We start from the raw sequence: 19,644 nt of genomic DNA, 5'->3' as shown, positions 1-19,644 counted from the left end.
AGTCTTTACAGGTTAATGTAAGGGATTTTCACACGTTCACATGTTAATGTAAAAGGGCAGGAAGGTTTGACGCGGTTTGTAAATAGAAGTGTTGAACATAAGGATGGTGGACAGTTAGAGAAAGTGAGGTAAGCAGCTGTTTGTGGTATTGTTTTGTTTTTTCGTAATGGACAGGATCATATGAACAGGATCAAACTTCATTAGGAACTGACAATGATTCTTACTTGCATTTGATCTGTATGTCCAGATAGTTTGAGTTGGCAAAAAATACAGGACTCTTTGATGAATAGAAAGACAGCAGCCTATTTGAAAAATATTTTTTGTAACATGTAAAAGTCATTAGGCTACTGTCAATTTGATCAATACAATGCATCCTTGTTCAATAGTGTAATTTTTTTTTTTTACTGACCCTAAACTTTTGAATGGTGATGTATGTTTAATTACAGATAACTTAACTTCTACGTTTTCATAAAAAAATATAATAATAATAATGCTAATTTGGTTGCTCCAGAACAGAAGAACTGTCGTTGTTATACTGTAATTTACTTTGAGTAAGATCATCTCCTAAAAAAAGCATTTACTTTTTTACTAAATATTAGTATGAGAATAACATGTAACATATCACATATTTTGATAACAGATAAAAAATAAAATGAAATAAAAATGGCAGGTGAAATATATAGCAAAATAACCTGTCTGCACTGTCAGGGTTCAAGTTTTTACATTTGTAAAATTCTCTTATATAAGCATCTGAACATTGTTCAGACCTTATTGGCTGAATATGACTTCAATCTCAAGTGCAACCTTTGCTGGCTCTCCCCTTCCATTCAGCAGCATGTGTCAGGCCAGACATATTGTAGTTCATGAAAGGGTCTGAGACACTGCAGATCAACCAGATTGTGTAGCATGCAGAGTTCAAAACACCCCCCTCGGACGAGCAAACATGCTCAGTGAGGCTGGTGGGGGGGGTATGGTATGCATGCTGCAACGGTGGCCAATCTCAGCACAGCACTCAGAGGGAGGAGTTGCACGGTCCTCCTCTTGGACTCAGACATGCAAGACACTTCCTTTCTAGTGGGCCGCCCCAACAAAGGTGCTCAGTCATGTGAAACTTAATCTGCAGCCTTGCCATGCTGACCTCTCACCCCCACCACCTTAAGACTGAGAGAAAGAGTGAGAGCTGTGCTTAGACAGAGGGAAACGGCGTGGAGAACATACCAGAGAGACCATGAAGTTGTAAAATGAAGATGGAATGGCCTTTTCAAATCGCTTACAACACATGAAAAATGGTTACTGTGTTCCTGCCACATTTCTCTGTGTGCTTGTTCATGCCTGTGTGTGTATGTGCATGACTCTGGGGATACAAATGTGAACGAGTGTCAAAGCGGCCTTAAGCGGTAGACAGAGTGCACTGGGGGTCACTTTAACACAAAACAGTAGGACCACTAGACAAAACACAGCCTCAATCCTGCCCACGCTGTTCTTCCCCGGCCCATGTTATCCGATCACAAGAGATCAAGCAAGACAGATCGACATTGACACATGGTATTGTGTTATGTGCTATAAAATCGCCATGAAACAGAAGTTGCGATCGTCTTATGTGCCCTTGTAATCTTTAATCAAATACAGTAATGTCTCTTCCCCCCTCGCAATGACATCTCTTCTCTGAGCGACCAGTCACTCACATGATAACGCAGCAATAGCAAACAACAACTATCCAATCAAATCCCGACGGATAAAATCAAGTCCTGCCCTAATTTTTTCTCATTCAAGAATGCGGTTTTGGACTCCATTTACACCTGTACGGACTGCCCACTTTTAAACGGATCACCTGAGACCAGTTAATAAAGCAATGCCTCCCTTTCACACCTGTCCAGTCCTCCCCCCCAAAGCCCTCTACCAGCCATTAGGAACTGTCCTGAAAAAAATCTGTGATTCAACTTCAGCCGTCCTCTATGATTACCTCATTTTCCCCCCCCCATCTCTATCGTAGAGAAGGTGACCCAGGCTGTTCATCTCTGCAGCTGCAATTAACCCAGGTCACCCTGCACAGCTCCCAGAGTTGAGCAGGAACGAGACGTGTTAACAGCCAGCACGGACAGGCTTTTTTTTCTTCTTCTTTTTTCGCAGATTAGCTCCAGTCTGCCTGGACGCACTGCCTCGCTCTCAACCATCAGGCTACGCTGGGATTAAGGCCTGCACCAGATGCCCCGAGGAGAGGAGAAGAGAGGTGAAGGCGCTGTTGTATATGTGGATGTGAGAGAAACTACAGACTGTCACCACAGACAAGCACTTGCAAACTGGAAAACAGATTACTGGCCAGTTAATACAGATACAACTTCAGCACACACACTTATAAATGTTTTTCCTTAGGGAGTGAACTTGACTCTCTGACCTTTACACTCCAGACCATCCATTCTCTCTCTCTCTCACACACACACACACACACACACACACACACACACACACACACACACTCACACACACACACACCCTGCCCTTCAGTCCGCACAGTCTTAACTTTATCTCAGTTGTCCACACCTTGCATTCCAAGTCTCTTGTCTATCTATAGACTTTAGCCTTCCCAGCTCAGCAAACAGCCAGGGTGAGAACAAGGCCAGCCATTAGTCCAACATGCCCCAGGGCGCTAAAAGAGGACAAGAGAGAGAGAGACACACACACACACACACACACACACACACAGGAAGACACTGATAGATTTATGGTAATGACACACTCACTCTGTTGACCATGCAAGGGCAGGGGACTCGGATAAGTCACCAAACACTAAACTCCAGCATCTGATGTCTGAGGTCCAAGGCTTGAGCTGTGTGTGTGTGTGTGTGTGTGTGTGTGTGTGTGTGTGTGTGTGTGTGTGTGTGTGTGTGTGTGTGTGTGTGTGTGTGTGTGTGTGTGTGTGTGTGTGTGTGTGTGTGTGTGTGTGTGTGTTACTATTTACTATTAGTTACTATTTATTTATTTATTAAGTCTTGATATCTTATGCAATTGTGCGTCTCAAGTAAATTTATATCCAAATATATCAAAAGTGATATCAATAAATGTGTAGTACTCTGAGCTCAGATTAACACATTTTTTAAAACCATTCTGCAGAAATCCACTGGTGTTTCCCCCAAAAAAATACCTGCACAGAAAATGCAGGAAAAATCCTGCATTCCGTTTGTGCAAGCAGATGACTAACCTCTTGGCCTCTTTAAAAGTATTATGCGACTGACAGATTTTATTGGGCTTAGTGACAACTTAATAAAAGTCATTTCTCATGTGTCTTTAAATATGTGAACCTATAACTTCATTAATGCTCACAGAAGGTATTCGACTGTATGTACAGTATGTTCTAAAAATGACACGTCTCTCCTGGGCCTCACGCCACTGGCGGGAAAAAGAAAGAGAGTCCATATGTGACATAGTTACAGGCCGTTCAAATGACACACCTTCTAAGAATTCAACACGCCTCATTCAAACAGGCTGTTATCTCCAAACAGGGCTCAGTGTGGGCTGCGGGCTCTGTTTATTCAAACCTAAAGGGCATTGCAATCTCCACAACAAAGTGTTCACCTGGGATCAATCAGTTAGCTTATTAAAGCACTAACAATATTCAAATGATGCTGCTGCTGTTTAAGAGTGTGTGTGCGCATGTGTGTGCGCGCATGTGTATGTGTGTGTATTTTTCTCCCCTGCACCATTTGTGATTAATTATCCCTCACAAATCTAATCATAGAACACACATGGTTGCTTCTAACTATCTATCTGTTGTCCTGTGCTTGAGGGGGAAAAACAACAATGAAGAGACTGATTCCACCTTTAATGAGATTGGAGTCAGCATACAAGTTCTTGTGGCATTGCTCGACCCCCATTCAGCAAGCAGGTGTCCATTTCTAATGACTCCAAGATCCTGACAGCCTGCCATTAAAAAAAAGTGAGAGAGAGAGCAAGAGAAGAACAACATGTTAGATATGGCTCACTGGAATGGGGATAAAATGACACTTGACCAATTGACCCCACAAACCTTTGAGCAGGCCTGTCAGGGTCAAAGGTTGAGCTTGGTGTGATGTCTGAGTGCTAATCTAGTTCCCATAACCTCCTAACCAATGCCATTTGACCAAGGGTAAGGGATTGTCTCCAATGTTTTGTGTCTCCTTGAGATCAAATTGTTGTGGAAGTTGTGTCTGTGTGTAAACTGTAGTGCGAGGCCGTTCTGTAAGAGCCAAGTAGTTTGCGTTCAGATGATGTGCTGTAAATCTAAGCTTGGTTAACTGTCAAATACTTTGAAAGCGGGCGCGAGGTGGTCATTGTCCATTAAGGTGCACTTACTTTGTGCCCACTCAGCTCCACACACCGCACGATTAATAGAGCAAAGCCAAGCTGGGGTAAAGGAAGTGATGCAAAGCTAGTTCAACACACAAAAGATGGGCATTGGCGATGAGGCATTCGTGTCTACTGGTACGCAAACTCTCAAACCGACTAAAAAGTTGACACCGTGTAACGTTTAAACAACTGAGTCAACCTCTGTTTAGACAGCGGTACAGTCCTCTTTGGTAACCTCGTGCTGGATAGCCCAGAGCAGAATGCCTGCCAGCGGGCCATAAACACAAGGAACTTTTGATCAGGAGACCAATTTGCACGGCCAAGCCCACAAAGACACAAAACTAAAACAAACCATGCACCTCAGTGTTTTGAGACTCACATTTTCCAAGTCACTGGAGAATTCTGAACTACAAAACGCTGGGAAAAGGGAAAAGGAGGATATCTGGGGATACTGAGTGAGTAATGCCCATATGGATTTTTATAACAGTGAGAACATAATAACAGTGCCAGTTTTCCGATCTTGATGTCTTTTGTTATCTGTATATATATTGTTGTATTAGTTGCTAGTTTGATTTTTGACAGGCCATGACAGGAACAGTTCATCCAAACGGAAAATTCTTGAAAATGAACTCACTCTCATGTCGTTCCAAACCCGTGGAACACAAAAGGAGAAGTTTAGTAGAATGTCCAAGCTGCTCGCTTCCATTCAATGAAAGGGGATGGAGACCAGGAGCTGCCAAGCTGTTAAACGGGAAAAAAGGCATCCTGAAAGTAGTCCATATAACTTTCACATCAAATTACAGATCTTCCCAAATCATATAGCTTTACATATATATAAAAAAAAAGAAATCTTACACACATTGCTTGACAGCAATGTTCACCATTCACTTCTATTGTATTGGAAAGAGCAATTTGGGCATTTAGACAAACATTATACTTTTCTGTTCCACATAAGAAAGCTACAGAGGAAATGAGGGTGATTACATGATGGCAGAATTATCATAAATACAGCATTAAAGTCTGTAAAACTTAAGAACGGGGGTTTATGTGCGCATTCGTTGATCAGCCGTGGAGAGAAAAGTCAGTGATTTGCTTTATTTGTCTGTCTGTAGTGTAGCATTGTTCGAGTAGAGTGACATGTTGTCCTTAAGAGCCAGATGAATAAATGGGAATGATTGGGTAGGGAGGGGTTGAAGTTTTGCGTCTTTCACACCTGCCAAAACACAATAGGCCTCTCTAAACACAAGTGGCTGAAGGGAAATCTTTTTTTTTTTTAAACACACATCTCTGCCTGGTTTTATGGATTTGTGTTAGACAAAGGAGAAAATTCGAGAGTGCATCACTATAAAAAAAAAACTTGGGTTTGTGGTCAAGGCCTTATTCCACTATACAAAACAAACTTTTGTTGATTTTTGTAGTATATAAAAAATAAAAGAAATATACGAAATAAAGGCGGATTCAATAGTGATCTTGCATATAAGCTGTGTATGTGGTAAACTTCTCTGCTCTTCTGACCTAAAGAACTGGAAAGGTAACACTTTTCGAGTCACTTGGTCACATGACCCCAGAGATCTGCAAAGCAGCCTGAAGGCCCTCCTTCGCCCAAGGGCTGAACACACCAAGCACACAGTGGCGGGCAAATGAATGGGGGGGAGGGGGAGGGGGGAGGTGCCACGAGTGCAGTAGAGCTGCTCAAGACAACCTTCCTAATTATTATATACATACACGGAGCGGAATTCAAGGAATTGAAAGTTAAACACCATCATGCTGTAGTATGATGCTCAGCTGTGTGTGTGTGTGTGTGTGTGTGTGTGTGTGTGTGTGTGTGTGTGTGTGGTATACCATACGGGTTACACTTTATTTTAAGGTGTCTGTATTACAGTGTAATTGTACATTAAATGTCCTCTAAAATTAAAAGACAAAAATGCAGAGAGAAATCTTTGTCACCAGACACAGATATACTTTAATTTTTTTTATTAATTGTTTTCAATAAAGGGACAAAATTGGTTGGTGAACAGGATAATGTAGACAACTGCCAGAAAACACAGACAGTGGTTTCTCCAATAAAACTTAACATAGACCAGAAACAAACAAAAAGCAAGTCTGTCAATGACCTTTGGTCATTCTTTTCTTTAAAAAATAAAATAAAAAATGAAAACAAACAAACAAACAAAAAAAAAAACGATCCATTGTATGTCTCCGTTTTGAACAGAGTATTTAAGCAATAATAAATAGTGACTCCCATTGAAAAAGATAAAGTTCAAGTTCAAGTTACAACAAACAGCTCTCATAACAGGAATAGAAAAGGCTGATAACAAAATATTCCGCATTGCCATTTACAAAAGAGTATGAACTTAAGTGGGCTGCTCCTTTAGTTCCATTTCATTTTTAAATATGCTTTGCATATGAAAGTCGTCCCAATCTAAATATAAAGCACCATTTAATATTTGGCAATGAAAAAAAAACAAAAAAAACACCTGCAAAACATTGATTATTTGAATGATTTTTTTTTTTATTGTTTGTTTATTTACTGGTATTTTACTGCATATGAAGTTAGCTTTTTTTCAAGATGCTGGAATGTATTCAGGTGAGACAGGTGAAAAGACAGAAGCACACTACAGAACAACCCAACATTAGCTTGCTGTACTGTATACAGAATGGCAGCAGAGGAGATTTTAAAAAAGAAGAACAGAAAAAAAGATATGTACAACCACCTGTTTTAGCTAGTGTGGACATTCTCAAAAGACTCCTCGGGGAAACCATTGAATGGCCTCCTTTGTTCAATGCCACATACTTTCATTTTTTAATTTGATTTTTTTTTCCGTTTTCTTTTTTTAAACATACAAATAATTCGCACTATATTATCCTGCCAAATTAAAAAAATATACCGTGGCAGCTTGTTGTTTTTTTCCACTACCAAAAAAGGTACAATAATACCTTTTGAGAGAACAAGCAACAGTTAAAAATACAAGCCTCAATATAAATACTGTAGTACCTACACTAGGTGAACATTTAATTCAAATACCATTCTAGAAATACAGAAGAAAGTAGACCATAAATGTGTTTTAGCATAGGAACCGACATGATGTGCATTTTCCTATATTTAAGTTTCTCTATTATATATTTTATATATAATCTTAAACCTTTCCCCAATGCAAGTTTGACCTGAAGAGCTGTGAAGAGCCAAGATGTAAAAAGAAAAAGCAGAAAAAAAACATATTTTTTTCCCATTTTATATATAATGTGATCAAAGTCTTGAACACCACCAAGACAAAGAGGAAAAGAGAAACAACAAACTTAAATACAGTTTCCCCTAAGATAATGAAATGTTACCTTTTAAAAAAGTCATTTTATTTTCATACTTAAAAAAAGATTTGTACAAAAAAAAGTTCTTGCAGTGAAAGCAGCAAGTTTCAATTGTCCGTACTTTGTCAAGCACTGTGTGCTTTGACACAATAATATTATATCGGAGTTGGGCTTTATCTTCGTGAGGTGAGAGGAGGAGTTGGCTTTTTTACATTAAATAATGACACCATGTTCGATTCTTTTGGAAGTTTTCCCTCTCGTGAATACCTGTAAACTGGGAAACTTTAACAGTGCACTTCGTTGTCCAACAAGCAAGCATTATTGTAATTTATACTCAACTACTATACTTCCAATTAGCATGTCTAATACAAAAAAAGGGCAGAGTGGCAGGTGCTGTCTAAACACCAAAAACGTTGTCTAAAGTCCTTGATGTCATAATGCAGCAATGAAAAAGAGTCTCCTTGAATGTCAACTTATACCACACTATGTGTGAAACTCATATAAAACAAAGGAACAAAAGTGACATATATGGTTTTCCCTCTCTCTGTTTCTCTCTCTCTCTCTCGCTCAGTCGGTCTTTCACAGGCTCATTTAGTCTTTTAGGGAGCTCAGACATAGGCAATAATAAAGAAATAAGATTTTGACTCAGACCTGTAGGCAATTCATAGTTAATCATCACTGACAGCTGCAAATATTTCAATGCTTTCTTAATAACCAATTCTCAAGTGTACATTACATTAGTTCGGTCCAAATGCCCTCAAGTGTTCCTTCACAATGGACGTTCACACTAACAATGGTCATCAAAGAAACGTCAAAATGTTGTGCTACTGAAGATAAGACTTGAACAAACACAGAAAAGTCAAATGATTGTGGATTGAAAACTAGTACCGCCAAGTACAGTACCTTCAGATAGAGGAAGTAAACAAGACTGAATCTCACACCATATACTGCTTGTGCCATGCCCAGGACATAAACCACAATGGAAAGATACATTTTACATAGGTACCTAATGATGATTAACTAGAAATTTACTTAGCTTTTTGATTACTACTATTTCTCTCTAAAGTCACAGTTGACTGTAGCGGTCAGGTGCTTGATGCAAGAACCTTTTGAGGATCCAATCGATCCTTAAGTAGTATCTAGCTGAGACTCCAGAATTACAGCAGATGAGATTAACCAATGCAATTTCAAGATATCCAAGGCACTCTTTTTGTTTGTTTTACCAAATGATAGTACAAATTCAAATCTTAATGCGGTTTCCTTTTCAAGAAATTCAAAGGCTGTCATTACTTTTATTCCATAATAGGGGCCAATTCATATTTTAACCCTATGTGGACAGAACATCTTTTTGAAAGATTAGTTTAAGTGCGATATCCAGCCCGTCCAAAGAGGGTTAAGCAATAGCCTGTAGTCCTCCATGTTACAACACAAAACTGTACATGATATGTATTACAGAATGTATGCAGCATGGTTGTTTTTTCTTTTCTTTTTCTTAGATCTTAAAATAAAAAAATAAAAATAAAGAAAAAACATTTTAAAATAATGAACGTTAAAACAGCAACACATTTACTAAACGACTAACCAACCAGGGACAATTTATTTTAAAATTAGCCAAAATATATCATGCATGCTGTCATAATTTTCCAAAATGGGAAAGAAAAAAGAAAAAGTACACAACATGTAAATTATTGCACAAGAGAAAGGCTCCAAGTTTGCGTCAATGCAATAGTATTGCCCCGATACAGATCATGCATTCAACGGTAAATGAAAAGGGTGTGCTGGTGGTGCCAAGCACGTTGTCTTAGCCGCCACTGGACTAGCGAAACAGGGAAATCTACAAGGATGAGGGTGGGAGTGGGGTAAGGTGTTATTCGCTGTTAACAGGCAAGTGAGTCACCACACTTCACCGCTACTCAGTTTTAATTTCGTTGTTCAATGCGCGGTCACTGTGCCATTTTTTCATGTGTTTCTCAAGGGTGCTGTACACACTAAAAGGCATCTGACAGATTTCACATTTGTAAACGTCCTTGCCCACTTGCCCGTGTGTTTTCATGTGCCGTGTTAGCTTGCTGCTCTGGGCACATGCATAATTGCAGAGATCACACTTATAAGGCCTCTCGCCTGTGTGGCTGCGCCGGTGCACTGTCAGATTGCTGCAGTTTTTAAATATTTTGCCGCAGAACTCACAGGTGTCACTGCGTCGGCCATCTTTCGAGCTGGGCCGACCGGGACCACCAAGGTGTGGCGTGCTGCCACCACTGCCAGTCCCGCTGCGGCCCGAGACGCAACCATCCAGGTCCCCTGGTGGCGTAGAGAAGCGCAGGCTTCCGTTCTCTGAGGAGTGCTCTGAAGACGAGGCGAAAGGCGATTGTCTGGAATCCCCAAAATTCAGAAAGGGGTCCTTGAGCTGCCGAGAAGCAGCGTAGCCAGCCAACCACTGAGAATAGACATTCTCAGTGTTTGGGATTGTAGGGGTCGAGAGGTCAAAGTCTTTCTCCAGCTTGATTCGTTTGGAGAAAGGACTAAGTGAGCTGGGACTGCCCAGTAAGAGCTTCTTGGACAAACCAACGGAGGCAGACTCGCTGGGGGACGAGCCACGACCGTTGATAGCTGAGCCACAGCCCTCGTCCACTCTGTCTGATTCCAGAGCAGAGTCCTCATCACACATGCCCCTATGTGCATTATTGTCAGAGTTTAGAGCTCCTCGCTTGTGTTGATGAAATGCCTCGCTGTAGTGCTGCATGCTGGCAGCTAACCCCATGCCCTGAATAACCTCAGGCAGTGAGCGCGGGATCGCATCCTCAACCTCACCTGCACCCAGGCGGCCACCGTTGTTCTCGTGGTGCCGTGTAGCCTCAAGGTTGAGGCTAAAGTGGTAGTTGTTTCTACCTCTCTCCCTCTCCAGCTCCTCTTCCTCTCCTTCCTCCTCTTCCTCTTCCTCCTCTTCTTCTTCCTCCTCCTCCTCTTCCTCCTCCTCTTCTTCCTCTCCGTTCTCTGGAATCAGATGATCGTTTTCACTCTTGAATTTGGCTACCACAGACTTGAGGGCATTACTGGCACTACCCACCAAGTCGCTGGTTCCCGGTTCAGGGGAGCTGGCTGTGGACAAGCCATCATCGGATTTGACAGTCATTGGTGACGACTTATTCATGTGTGTCTTCATGTGCCGCTTCAGCTTGCTGGCCTGCGTGCAGGCATGGTCGCACAGGTGGCACTTGTACGGTTTCTCACCCGTGTGACTGCGTCGATGCACTATTAAATTACTCTGGAACTTGAAGGTCTTCCCACAGAACTCACAAGACTTGGACTTCAAGGGCGTGTTGGGCTGTTGAGTAAGAGGGGTTGGGGTGGACTGGGAGCCAGAAGGGGACTGCATGGAAGGTAGGGGAGGGCTAGAGAGAAAGGGTGGCTTGGTTCCTGACTGGAATGGTTGTAGTAGCCGTTGCATAGGGCTGGGCCGGTTGGGTGAGAGAGGAGGAGTTGACCCTGAGGTGTTACCAGCCAGCTCCCTCAACCTACGAGAAAAGTCCATAGCTGGGGGATCCATGGGTATGGGGTTGAGGCGCAGCACCCTGTCGAAGGCACTCGGGTGATGGGTGGCCAAAGCCAGCTCCTCCGGACTCAGGTGCTCCATGCGATGAGGGTCCAAGTGATGGCGGGGTGGAGGGCTAAAGAGAGGCGGCGTAGGGGGAAACCGACCCTCTCGGAGAGGAGGTCCATCGCGTCCAGAGTTGGGTATCCGCAGCAGGTTGAATGGGCTTCCCTCTGGGAGATGGATGCCATGCAAGGGGGGCTGAGAGGAGCAATCTGCGCCCATTCCTGAAGGAGCTCCCACGCGGGGCGTGAGTGGACTTCCGCGCTCGCTCTCAAGGTAGATGCGGAAGCCATGAGTGTTCTGGGCATGTTGCAGCAGAAACCAGGCACTGCTGAACGGCTGTTTACAGGTTGTGCAAGTGTAGCTGCTGGGCTCATCTTTACCTGCAAAACACACAACAAAAGAGTTAATTCTCTAACTGTACCAAAGACATTAACTGCAAGTCATTTAAAAACAGGAAAACCATTTGGTTAATAGGTCTCTACATCTGCTACATGTGTTTGTTCACACTCATTCCCTTTCTCAGTTGCTCCCTGGTGTATTTTGGACGTACAAAAACCCTACAGATTGGGCCTTAATCATTTATGAACCTGCCTAGACCCCGGGCCTTTGCAGCCCCCCATACTAACAGTCTTTCAACAGCTTTAGCCCCTCAGCAGGCTAAAGTAAGTATCACATAACAGTAAACACAGGTCTTATTATAAACATGCTCCCAAACAGCAGTACAGGCCAGAATCCAGTGGAGCAGAGCTTTTCACAACATAAGACCAGACAAAGCACTGATATTCCAGCAGAGAAAGACTGTGTTGGGGTTTGGCTCAGGTCTTTGCATGGGGTGATACACTTCTGCTTTGTGGTTGTCAGCCGGGCAGTAAAAGCAAACAATACTGCTCTCTCAACAAGCTGAACGCTTTCATCCATGTACAAAAACAGACGAACAGGAAGCATACAGTAAACAAAATTTGGAAGGACTAAAGTAATAGATCCTGTAAAGGGAGCAACAGAGGAAACACACACATTGTTAGGATCTGTTTAAGGTAACATTACTTAATGTTCAGGTGTTGTAAACCAGTGCAAAGCTAGAGGAGAATGTGAACATTTGTTGTAACACCTCACACAACACATTGTTTTTTTGTTTTGAAATTAGAATTCCATTTAATAAATTGTCTGCTCTTCAAATGCAATCCCACAAAAGGTGTGTTCAAACAAAAATATCTTCAAATGGAAATAAAAGAAGGTAGAATAAAAAAAGAAAAACGGGGAGACTATCCCCTCACAACTGAAATTGTGATGTGGACAATTGTTGTCACAGCAAAGGAACACTTAAAACAATAATTGACTTTCAACGGCACTTTGACAGTGACCTGTGATGTTCCTCCCATTGCGTTTGTAATCTCATTTAATGTTTCTGACTCCTACGCCACCTTATTTAGGAGATTAAATAATAAAGGAGGCTGGAAACAAGAGCCTTTCAACATTAAACACACTGTGCTGAAGCCTGATGCAATGTTACCAATTTATGAAATATTTTTCTTTCTGCATTTTGGAGGAACTGATACAGTATTCCCAGTATATTCACATGTGAACTTCTTGTTATTTTTGATGATCTGGTCTCTGTAAACAAAATAACACCCAATGATGACCAGAGATGCTTTTATAACTTAAAAAAGAAAAACATCTTCATTTACATACACCTCTCTCATAAATATGCGTGTCTTGTATGTAGTCCAGATAAAAAGCTGTCAAAAGCTACAGAAGCATTTTTGATAATTACACTGATTACATTTCTAAATAAAAAAAAACATGTGATGAAAATGGCATTTGCATCATCAACAGGTAAACAAGCAGCGGGTTCAGGATGCCTATAGTTAAAAACACACGATTAACTCACAAATGGCAATGAAATGGATATTTTCATGAAGTAATGAGTGACAGTTTGAACTCTGAAAATTACCAGCACTAAAAGGGATGTTATATGCAAGATACAGATATCTACCTACGCTCCCAAAAACGCAAGGTCAAGCGGTCAGGAAAAGAGCCATCATCCACACAGGAACCACAACAACAAACATCGAAAATGGACAGGGGAGATGGATTTAACTCCCCCCCCCACAAGCCAGAGGTCTCTAAACTGCTATCATGTACTGTTTACAACCATCCCGAGAGAAAGAGGGGGAGAGGGAAAAAAGCAAAAAATGGAGAGATGGCGGGAAGAAAGGCTGAAAGAGGTGCTGAACGGTGCCGAACAGGCAGCGTGCACTCTTTCATCTAGTTTGTTTTCCTCAGAGGGGCTTTCTCAGAAGTCTTCAATAGCCAGCAAAGCATGTAACGAGGCAAGGCCTTTCTGCTGCTCAGAGGAGGAAAGGCAGGCCAGAGCCACTGTGGGTTTTCTCAGATAATCCTGTTAATGCACACAAATGGGGGTGGTTCTGGAAGGCTCTGTTGCGGGCAGACAGCCACCTCCGGACATCGCTGAACCCTTTTGTGCTGTCATCATTTTGTCTTTTTAAACATGGTCAACGAAAACACACACTACATGAGCAAGGTGTGTAACAAATAAATGAGTGCGTTTATATATGTATACCAGTGTTTCCCAAAACTTTGCCAACTTGAGCCCTTTCAGTAACACCACACAGTAATGTTCTCTTTTACTCAACACTGAATATAAGTTATCATTATTCTAATTAAAGTGTACATTTGGAAAATCATCCACTTTTAAACAAAATATACTCTCTATTTAATAAGACAATTGAACTTGCTTGTCTCTCACTGAGAATTGAAAGGGATGATATAATATATATTAATGAGATTTAACAAAAAAGTGTGTGTGTGTGTGTGTGTGTGTGTGTGTGTGTGTGTGTGTGTGTGTGTGTGTGTGTGTGTGTGTGTGTGTGTGTGTGTGTGTGTGTGTGTGTGTGTGTGTGTGTGTGTGTGTGTGTGTGTGTGTGTGTGTGGTTACACACTCAAAACATGTACTCTTTTAAAACATTTGAAATTGTTAATTTAAATATAATTTAAAAACTATGATATATCACCCACAAGCAAGTGCACCATAGTACATTTGTCTATTTTGAGAAGTTATGAATTAAAGGTAACAAACCATACACATTTAAAAGGACAAAATCAAAATCTTTCCAAATACCACCAGAAACTGCATATAGCCCTGATAATTGCTAAAGACAAAGCCATTCAGACCTCGAAATAAAATCAGATTTGACAGACATTTAAAAAAAAAAAAAAAATCCAAGGTCCCAGAACAAAAGAGCAATGGTGACGATATCACATTGCCAGCTTTCAGCTGAGAGAGATGGGCAGTGAGGGAGGTGACGGTTGGTGTAAATAGAGAGAAAAATAACAGCACATTGCTGATCTGTGGCCCTGCCACCCACGAGCACCTCCTGACAATCTCACTCATGACCAACAGCTGAAAGCCCTGCACCAAATCAAGACTGCACACTACTTTATATCAGGGGGGTTGATGCAAAGGCCAGCTAAATTATGGATCATTACAATCTGCAGAAATTACATTTAATTGCTGCCACCTGCAGAGAGTTTAACCTAGTATACATTTTTGTATTATCATGCAAAGGGTATTTTTCACTCCCGTCACACAGCTACAACCATAATGGCTATCTGTTGTTGTCGAGTTGGAGAGAGAGTTTTAATTTGCCTCATGTCGAACACAAAACCCGATTCGCTTTTGAAACTGGGTCCACGGAAGGTTCGAGTCTTTAAATAGACTTTGAGGGTCCGCCATCTCCTCACCAGCCATGGGGATCTCTGAAGGACAGGTTACCGCATCTCCATGTTTAACAAGGGCCCGCTTCATTTCATTACACATGGCAACGCTCAGCGGAATATGTAATCATCTTTTTCGCATGACATTTTGAATATCCAACTAGACAAATAATTGCGGCAATAATTGATAGCTTCACGCAGGCTGCAGTATTATTGACTGGCGTGCCTCTCGTGTGCCATGCGGGCATCGTGCTTGGCACGCTCGCAGCCAGGTTCTTCTTCTAACAAAACTGTCACAATCTGTTCCGATGACAGGAGTCGGCGAACCACCGACAGGTGCTCCAATAATCTGCTATTAGACTCTGAAGATTTTACTGGGTGGAATTAAAAGCAGCAGCCTGCCAAAGAAATTAGCCTCCCCCTCCTTTTGGTCTAATTTTAATTTTCTCAAGAGAGATGAAAGAGTATTCTTTGCATCATTGACTGTCTTTTTGAGACGGGAAGTCGAGAGCTGAGCATTCGGGATGGATGAGCAATAAAAGCAGACGAGGGACTTGTGGGTTCTCAGCTGTTTAATGTGTGCAACTTACGTGGCCACCGCTGGGTGCGCAAGCTTGCTAAATGTAATGATAATCTGTGCCTTGACACTCTAAACACTTAAGAGAAGTCGAAAAGCGGCCTTGCTCTAATTTTCACCGATTCCTCAGTTAATTAGAAAGCTCTCCAATTTGCAGCGAAAGCGGGTCAGTCCGGACAAGCTGGCAAGACGTAGCGTTGGAGGCAGAGACTGCCGGTGACAGTTGTTGGACTGGTCTTCGGGAGCTGGCAGCGGGATGGCTACTTACAGACGGATGCGAGCACTCAGTGCATTGCTGGCAGTTTTTACACAGGGAAATGTCAGAGCAATGTTACAGCACAGAGCCACGGGAAAACAAGAACACCCCCCCACCCCCTAAAACTGCCAACCACATCCTCACAGGACCGACTAATCCAGCTAAATCGGCACACATACACACACACACACCCGCATTAAACTGCAGTTAGATAAAGCCACATTAAATGATCTTGACAAAAAGTAAGGCTGTATTACAGAGCGGTGATGGCTTGGCAGAGAGTGACTGGTGCCCATGGTGTAACCGGAGACGAGGAGGAAGGAAATATGTTGTGAGCCCCCCATCCACCCAATCCCCCCCTTGCTGAGTCCTGCATCTTGCACAGGAAAGCTGTAGCACACCAAACAGATAGCTTTACAGTGCAAAAATAACCAAAAAGTGTCAAGTTATGACTTGCGCAAATTTCAGACAGCTCGCCTGGGGTGCAGAATGTATAAAATCCGCCTAGGGGACAGGTCAGTCGAATAATATTGCAAAAGTGCACTCGAACACACACACATAACCTGTTCAAAAGGCATCGTGTTAGTTACACAAGCGCATTTACGAATGAAAAATTGTTTTACCGTCATACCAATTCCATTAAAATACAGTTAAATACTGCTAAGTGCATGAAACGAGCATTACCAATGGATTTATCTTGACTGACACACATGGATGACTGACACGTATAGATGGAGAGCGTGTATATTTGGAGTAATGTCTACAGTTGGCTTTGTTAGGAGAGCGGGGTGCATTTCTATGTGTGCCGTCTGGATCGATGGCGCTGGCAGACTAAGATGAATGCCAGATTAAAACAGCTCGGGCAGCCCAATATCCCCGACATGCAGATTCATCCATTGTTCTTCCTCCCACCACTAAAAACCACCCCCCTCACTCACACACTCACACACACACAAACGGTGTCCACGGCAAACAAAAGCACCGGATATGAACGCACTTGCGTAGAGCAATTCAAAACCTCCTACATGCGAAAGCGCAGGTCATTTGGACAGTTGCTGGCATTTCACGAGCTGTACTCTCAGCCTTCCATCTCGACAGCTTCACTGCTGTCACTAGCCGAGACTGCGGCTCCTTTTGTTTTGTCCTTGACGATTGTGTTAAGACAGCTCTCAGAGATAATGGTAATTGAAGTAATGCAACAATGCAGTAACAGGATTACTGAATGCAGGGGGGGAAAGGACAATGCCATGTAATATCATTTTTGAATTTTATCAGCGGCTTATGCTTTCAAGAGCCTCTGCATATATTTGTGTTTGAGGTGTCCCTTCACCTCTGCACCTGCTCAAGTCTCAAAATTATGAAATTACAATTTTCATATTACATTTTCATAAAGTAAATTAAGCACAATGCACATGAGTCCTGTTTACAACGAATAAAGTACATTTTATAAATCAATCAATGTCAAACTATTTTTGGTAGTATTTTTGGTTGAGATTTATATAAACGTACATTATAAAGAATACACTACCGCCATTCAAAAGTTTGGGGTTGGTACGTTTTTTAAATGTTTTTGAAAGAAGTCTCTTTGGTCAAAAATACTGTAAAAACAGTAATATTGTGAAATATTATTAGCATTTGAAATAACGGTTTTGTATTTTAATATATGTTTATATGTAATTTACTCCTGTGATGGCAAAGCTGAATTTTTTCAGCAGCCTTTACTGCAGTCTTCAGTGTCACATGATCCTTCAGAAATCAACAGTTGTACTGCTTAATATTTTTGTGAAAATGTGATACTTTTTCAGGATTATTTAATGAGAATAAAGTTCTAAAGAACAGCAGTTATTTAAAGCAAAACAACTGTAACATTACTAACATGCCTTTACTGTCACTTTTGATCAATTTAATGTGTCCTTGCCAAACAAAAAATATCTTACTGAACCCAAACTTTTTAAATGGTAGTGTACATCTAAAATCTGGTAACTGGTAACTGGTCCCAAATTCATTTGAAGTTTTTCACAACTTTTTTACATTTGCTATATCATTTTAATTGGCATGCAAGTGTAACAAATTAATTTTTCAAAGTACAAATATTATACACACATACACACGTTTATAGAAACATACTGTTTAAAATACTTTTTACAAGTTCACACTGCAGGACATGTGAATCTCCCAAAAATATTTAATCTTGAACACATACCAAACATCTAAAAAACAATAAAAGAAAAGAAAAGAAAATGTTTGCTAAATCTGACCAGAGTGAAGTTTCTAATGAGTGTCTGTGTTCAGGTCATGTGTGCCTCTGGCTTGTATCAGTATTCCTCCAAGCAGTCTGGTCGGGTCGGCCCAGCACCGCTCTCACACACTCGGCTCTTTGTCCGGTTCCAGACTCTTTGTGGTGTGCCGAGTGACTGGCCACAAACAAAGGCCTGTTTGACCAACACTTGTTCACTGACAAAGCTGGACAGAGGAAGTGCCATAAAAATCCTGCAAAAGACTCTGAGACACTTCTCACACTGTGTGTCCTCCAAACCCAAACATTATGCATTTCTCTCCGCCATGCCAAAAGAACGCAGAGTAATATCTAAACAATGAGATGTAATGCGCCCTTTATTTGCACTTTCCAAATAGACAGAGAGGGGGGAAAAAGACTTAATTAAAAGAAAATACTGAGATGACACAGAAACTATTATCTATGTGTGGAGTTAAGAAATAAACTCGTCTTAAAATCTGTGACACTTGCAGCACTATATCATTTATAAGGAATGGAGTAAAAGAGAGTACATCCACAATTTGTGATGGTCAATCATCCTGAGGGGGAAAAAAATATGGGTTAAAATTAAAAATTCTGCTGGAATTCCCTTTCCACATTATGCAAGTAATCCCAGCATCAACTCATTCCGATGTACACCATCATGTCTCCCGTCTGCCTGCCTGCCGGACAAGCAAACGCAATTAAGAGCAGGAGAGATTTCCACACACCTGATTCCCCTCTCCTTATCATTATTACAGCGAGGAGAGACGTGTCCCCTCCAATCAGAAATACACACGGCCTAAACAGGGCCTGCCCAGCTAATGATAACTGCAGAGAGTGGCATACGTTTCCCTCTCAAGCCAGTCAAATCAAACCCGGCTGCTCGGGACCGACCGTAACGCGTGCGCGTATACAGTTATTGCTGAATACAAGAAGCTGATTTCAGTATTTAAGAGCAACAATGAGGCTAATTTCACAATCCTCTCGGTGTGTCATTAGGCACTGCTCTACAATCTGCCACACAAGAATGAAGACAAAACACAATTACCCCCCCCAATGCTTTTAATGAACCGGGATATGAAAGCGTTATTGTTTTGGCAAGGAGGCCAATCAGGACTTTACATGTGTGTGTAAATGTATATTTTGCGCATGTGAGACACGTGCACATGTGTCATAGTTGGTTTGACTTTTGCTGGGGAGAAATATAAATACTGAGCGCCAGAGAGTTCGACTTCCCATGTGACACTGCGCCTCTCTGCTTGTCATACACACATATTCACTATACGGTATAACATTTATTTTTGGTATTTATTTATTTTTAAAAAAAAACTAAAAAAACATACAGCCTAAAAGCAGGTTATGTTTTAAAGGGTAAATATACACCATTCAAAAGTTTGGGATCAGTAAGATTTTTTTTAATATTTCATTTTTTTACACTTGTATTCAGAAAGGACACATTAAATTAATAAGTGACAGTAAAGACATTTGTAACAAATCATTTATATTTTAAATGAATGCGGTCCTCTTGAACTTTGTATTCCTCGAATAATACTAAAAAAAAGGCATCATGGTTTCCAAAAAAAGTAAGCAGC

General features: G+C 41.4%; 1 protein-coding gene across 7 annotated transcripts in view; it reads right to left on the bottom strand.

Annotated features, from left to right (window-relative positions):
• Positions 1–6,310: 6,310 nt before the first annotated feature.
• bcl11aa (BCL11 transcription factor A a) overlaps positions 6,311–19,644 on the bottom strand; it is a 58,471-nt gene continuing 45,137 nt past the window's right edge. For 5 of the 7 annotated variants that reach the window (XM_079635127.1, XM_079635126.1, XM_079635125.1 and 2 more), the window contains one exon: positions 6,317–11,607. In XM_079635127.1, the coding sequence (XP_079491253.1) occupies positions 9,539–11,607 (2,069 nt within the window). In that variant the 3' untranslated portion in view covers positions 6,317–9,538. Of the gene's footprint in view, positions 11,608–19,644 lie in introns of all 7 variants that reach the window. The other 2 variants (XM_079635124.1, XM_079635128.1) reach the window with 1 other exon arrangement.

This window comes from Phoxinus phoxinus, assembly GCF_949152265.1.
Source record: "Phoxinus phoxinus genome assembly, chromosome: 14".
NCBI classification, from domain to species: Eukaryota; Metazoa; Chordata; class Actinopteri; order Cypriniformes; family Leuciscidae; genus Phoxinus; species Phoxinus phoxinus.
This window is presented reverse-complemented; position numbering and strand designations above follow the sequence as displayed.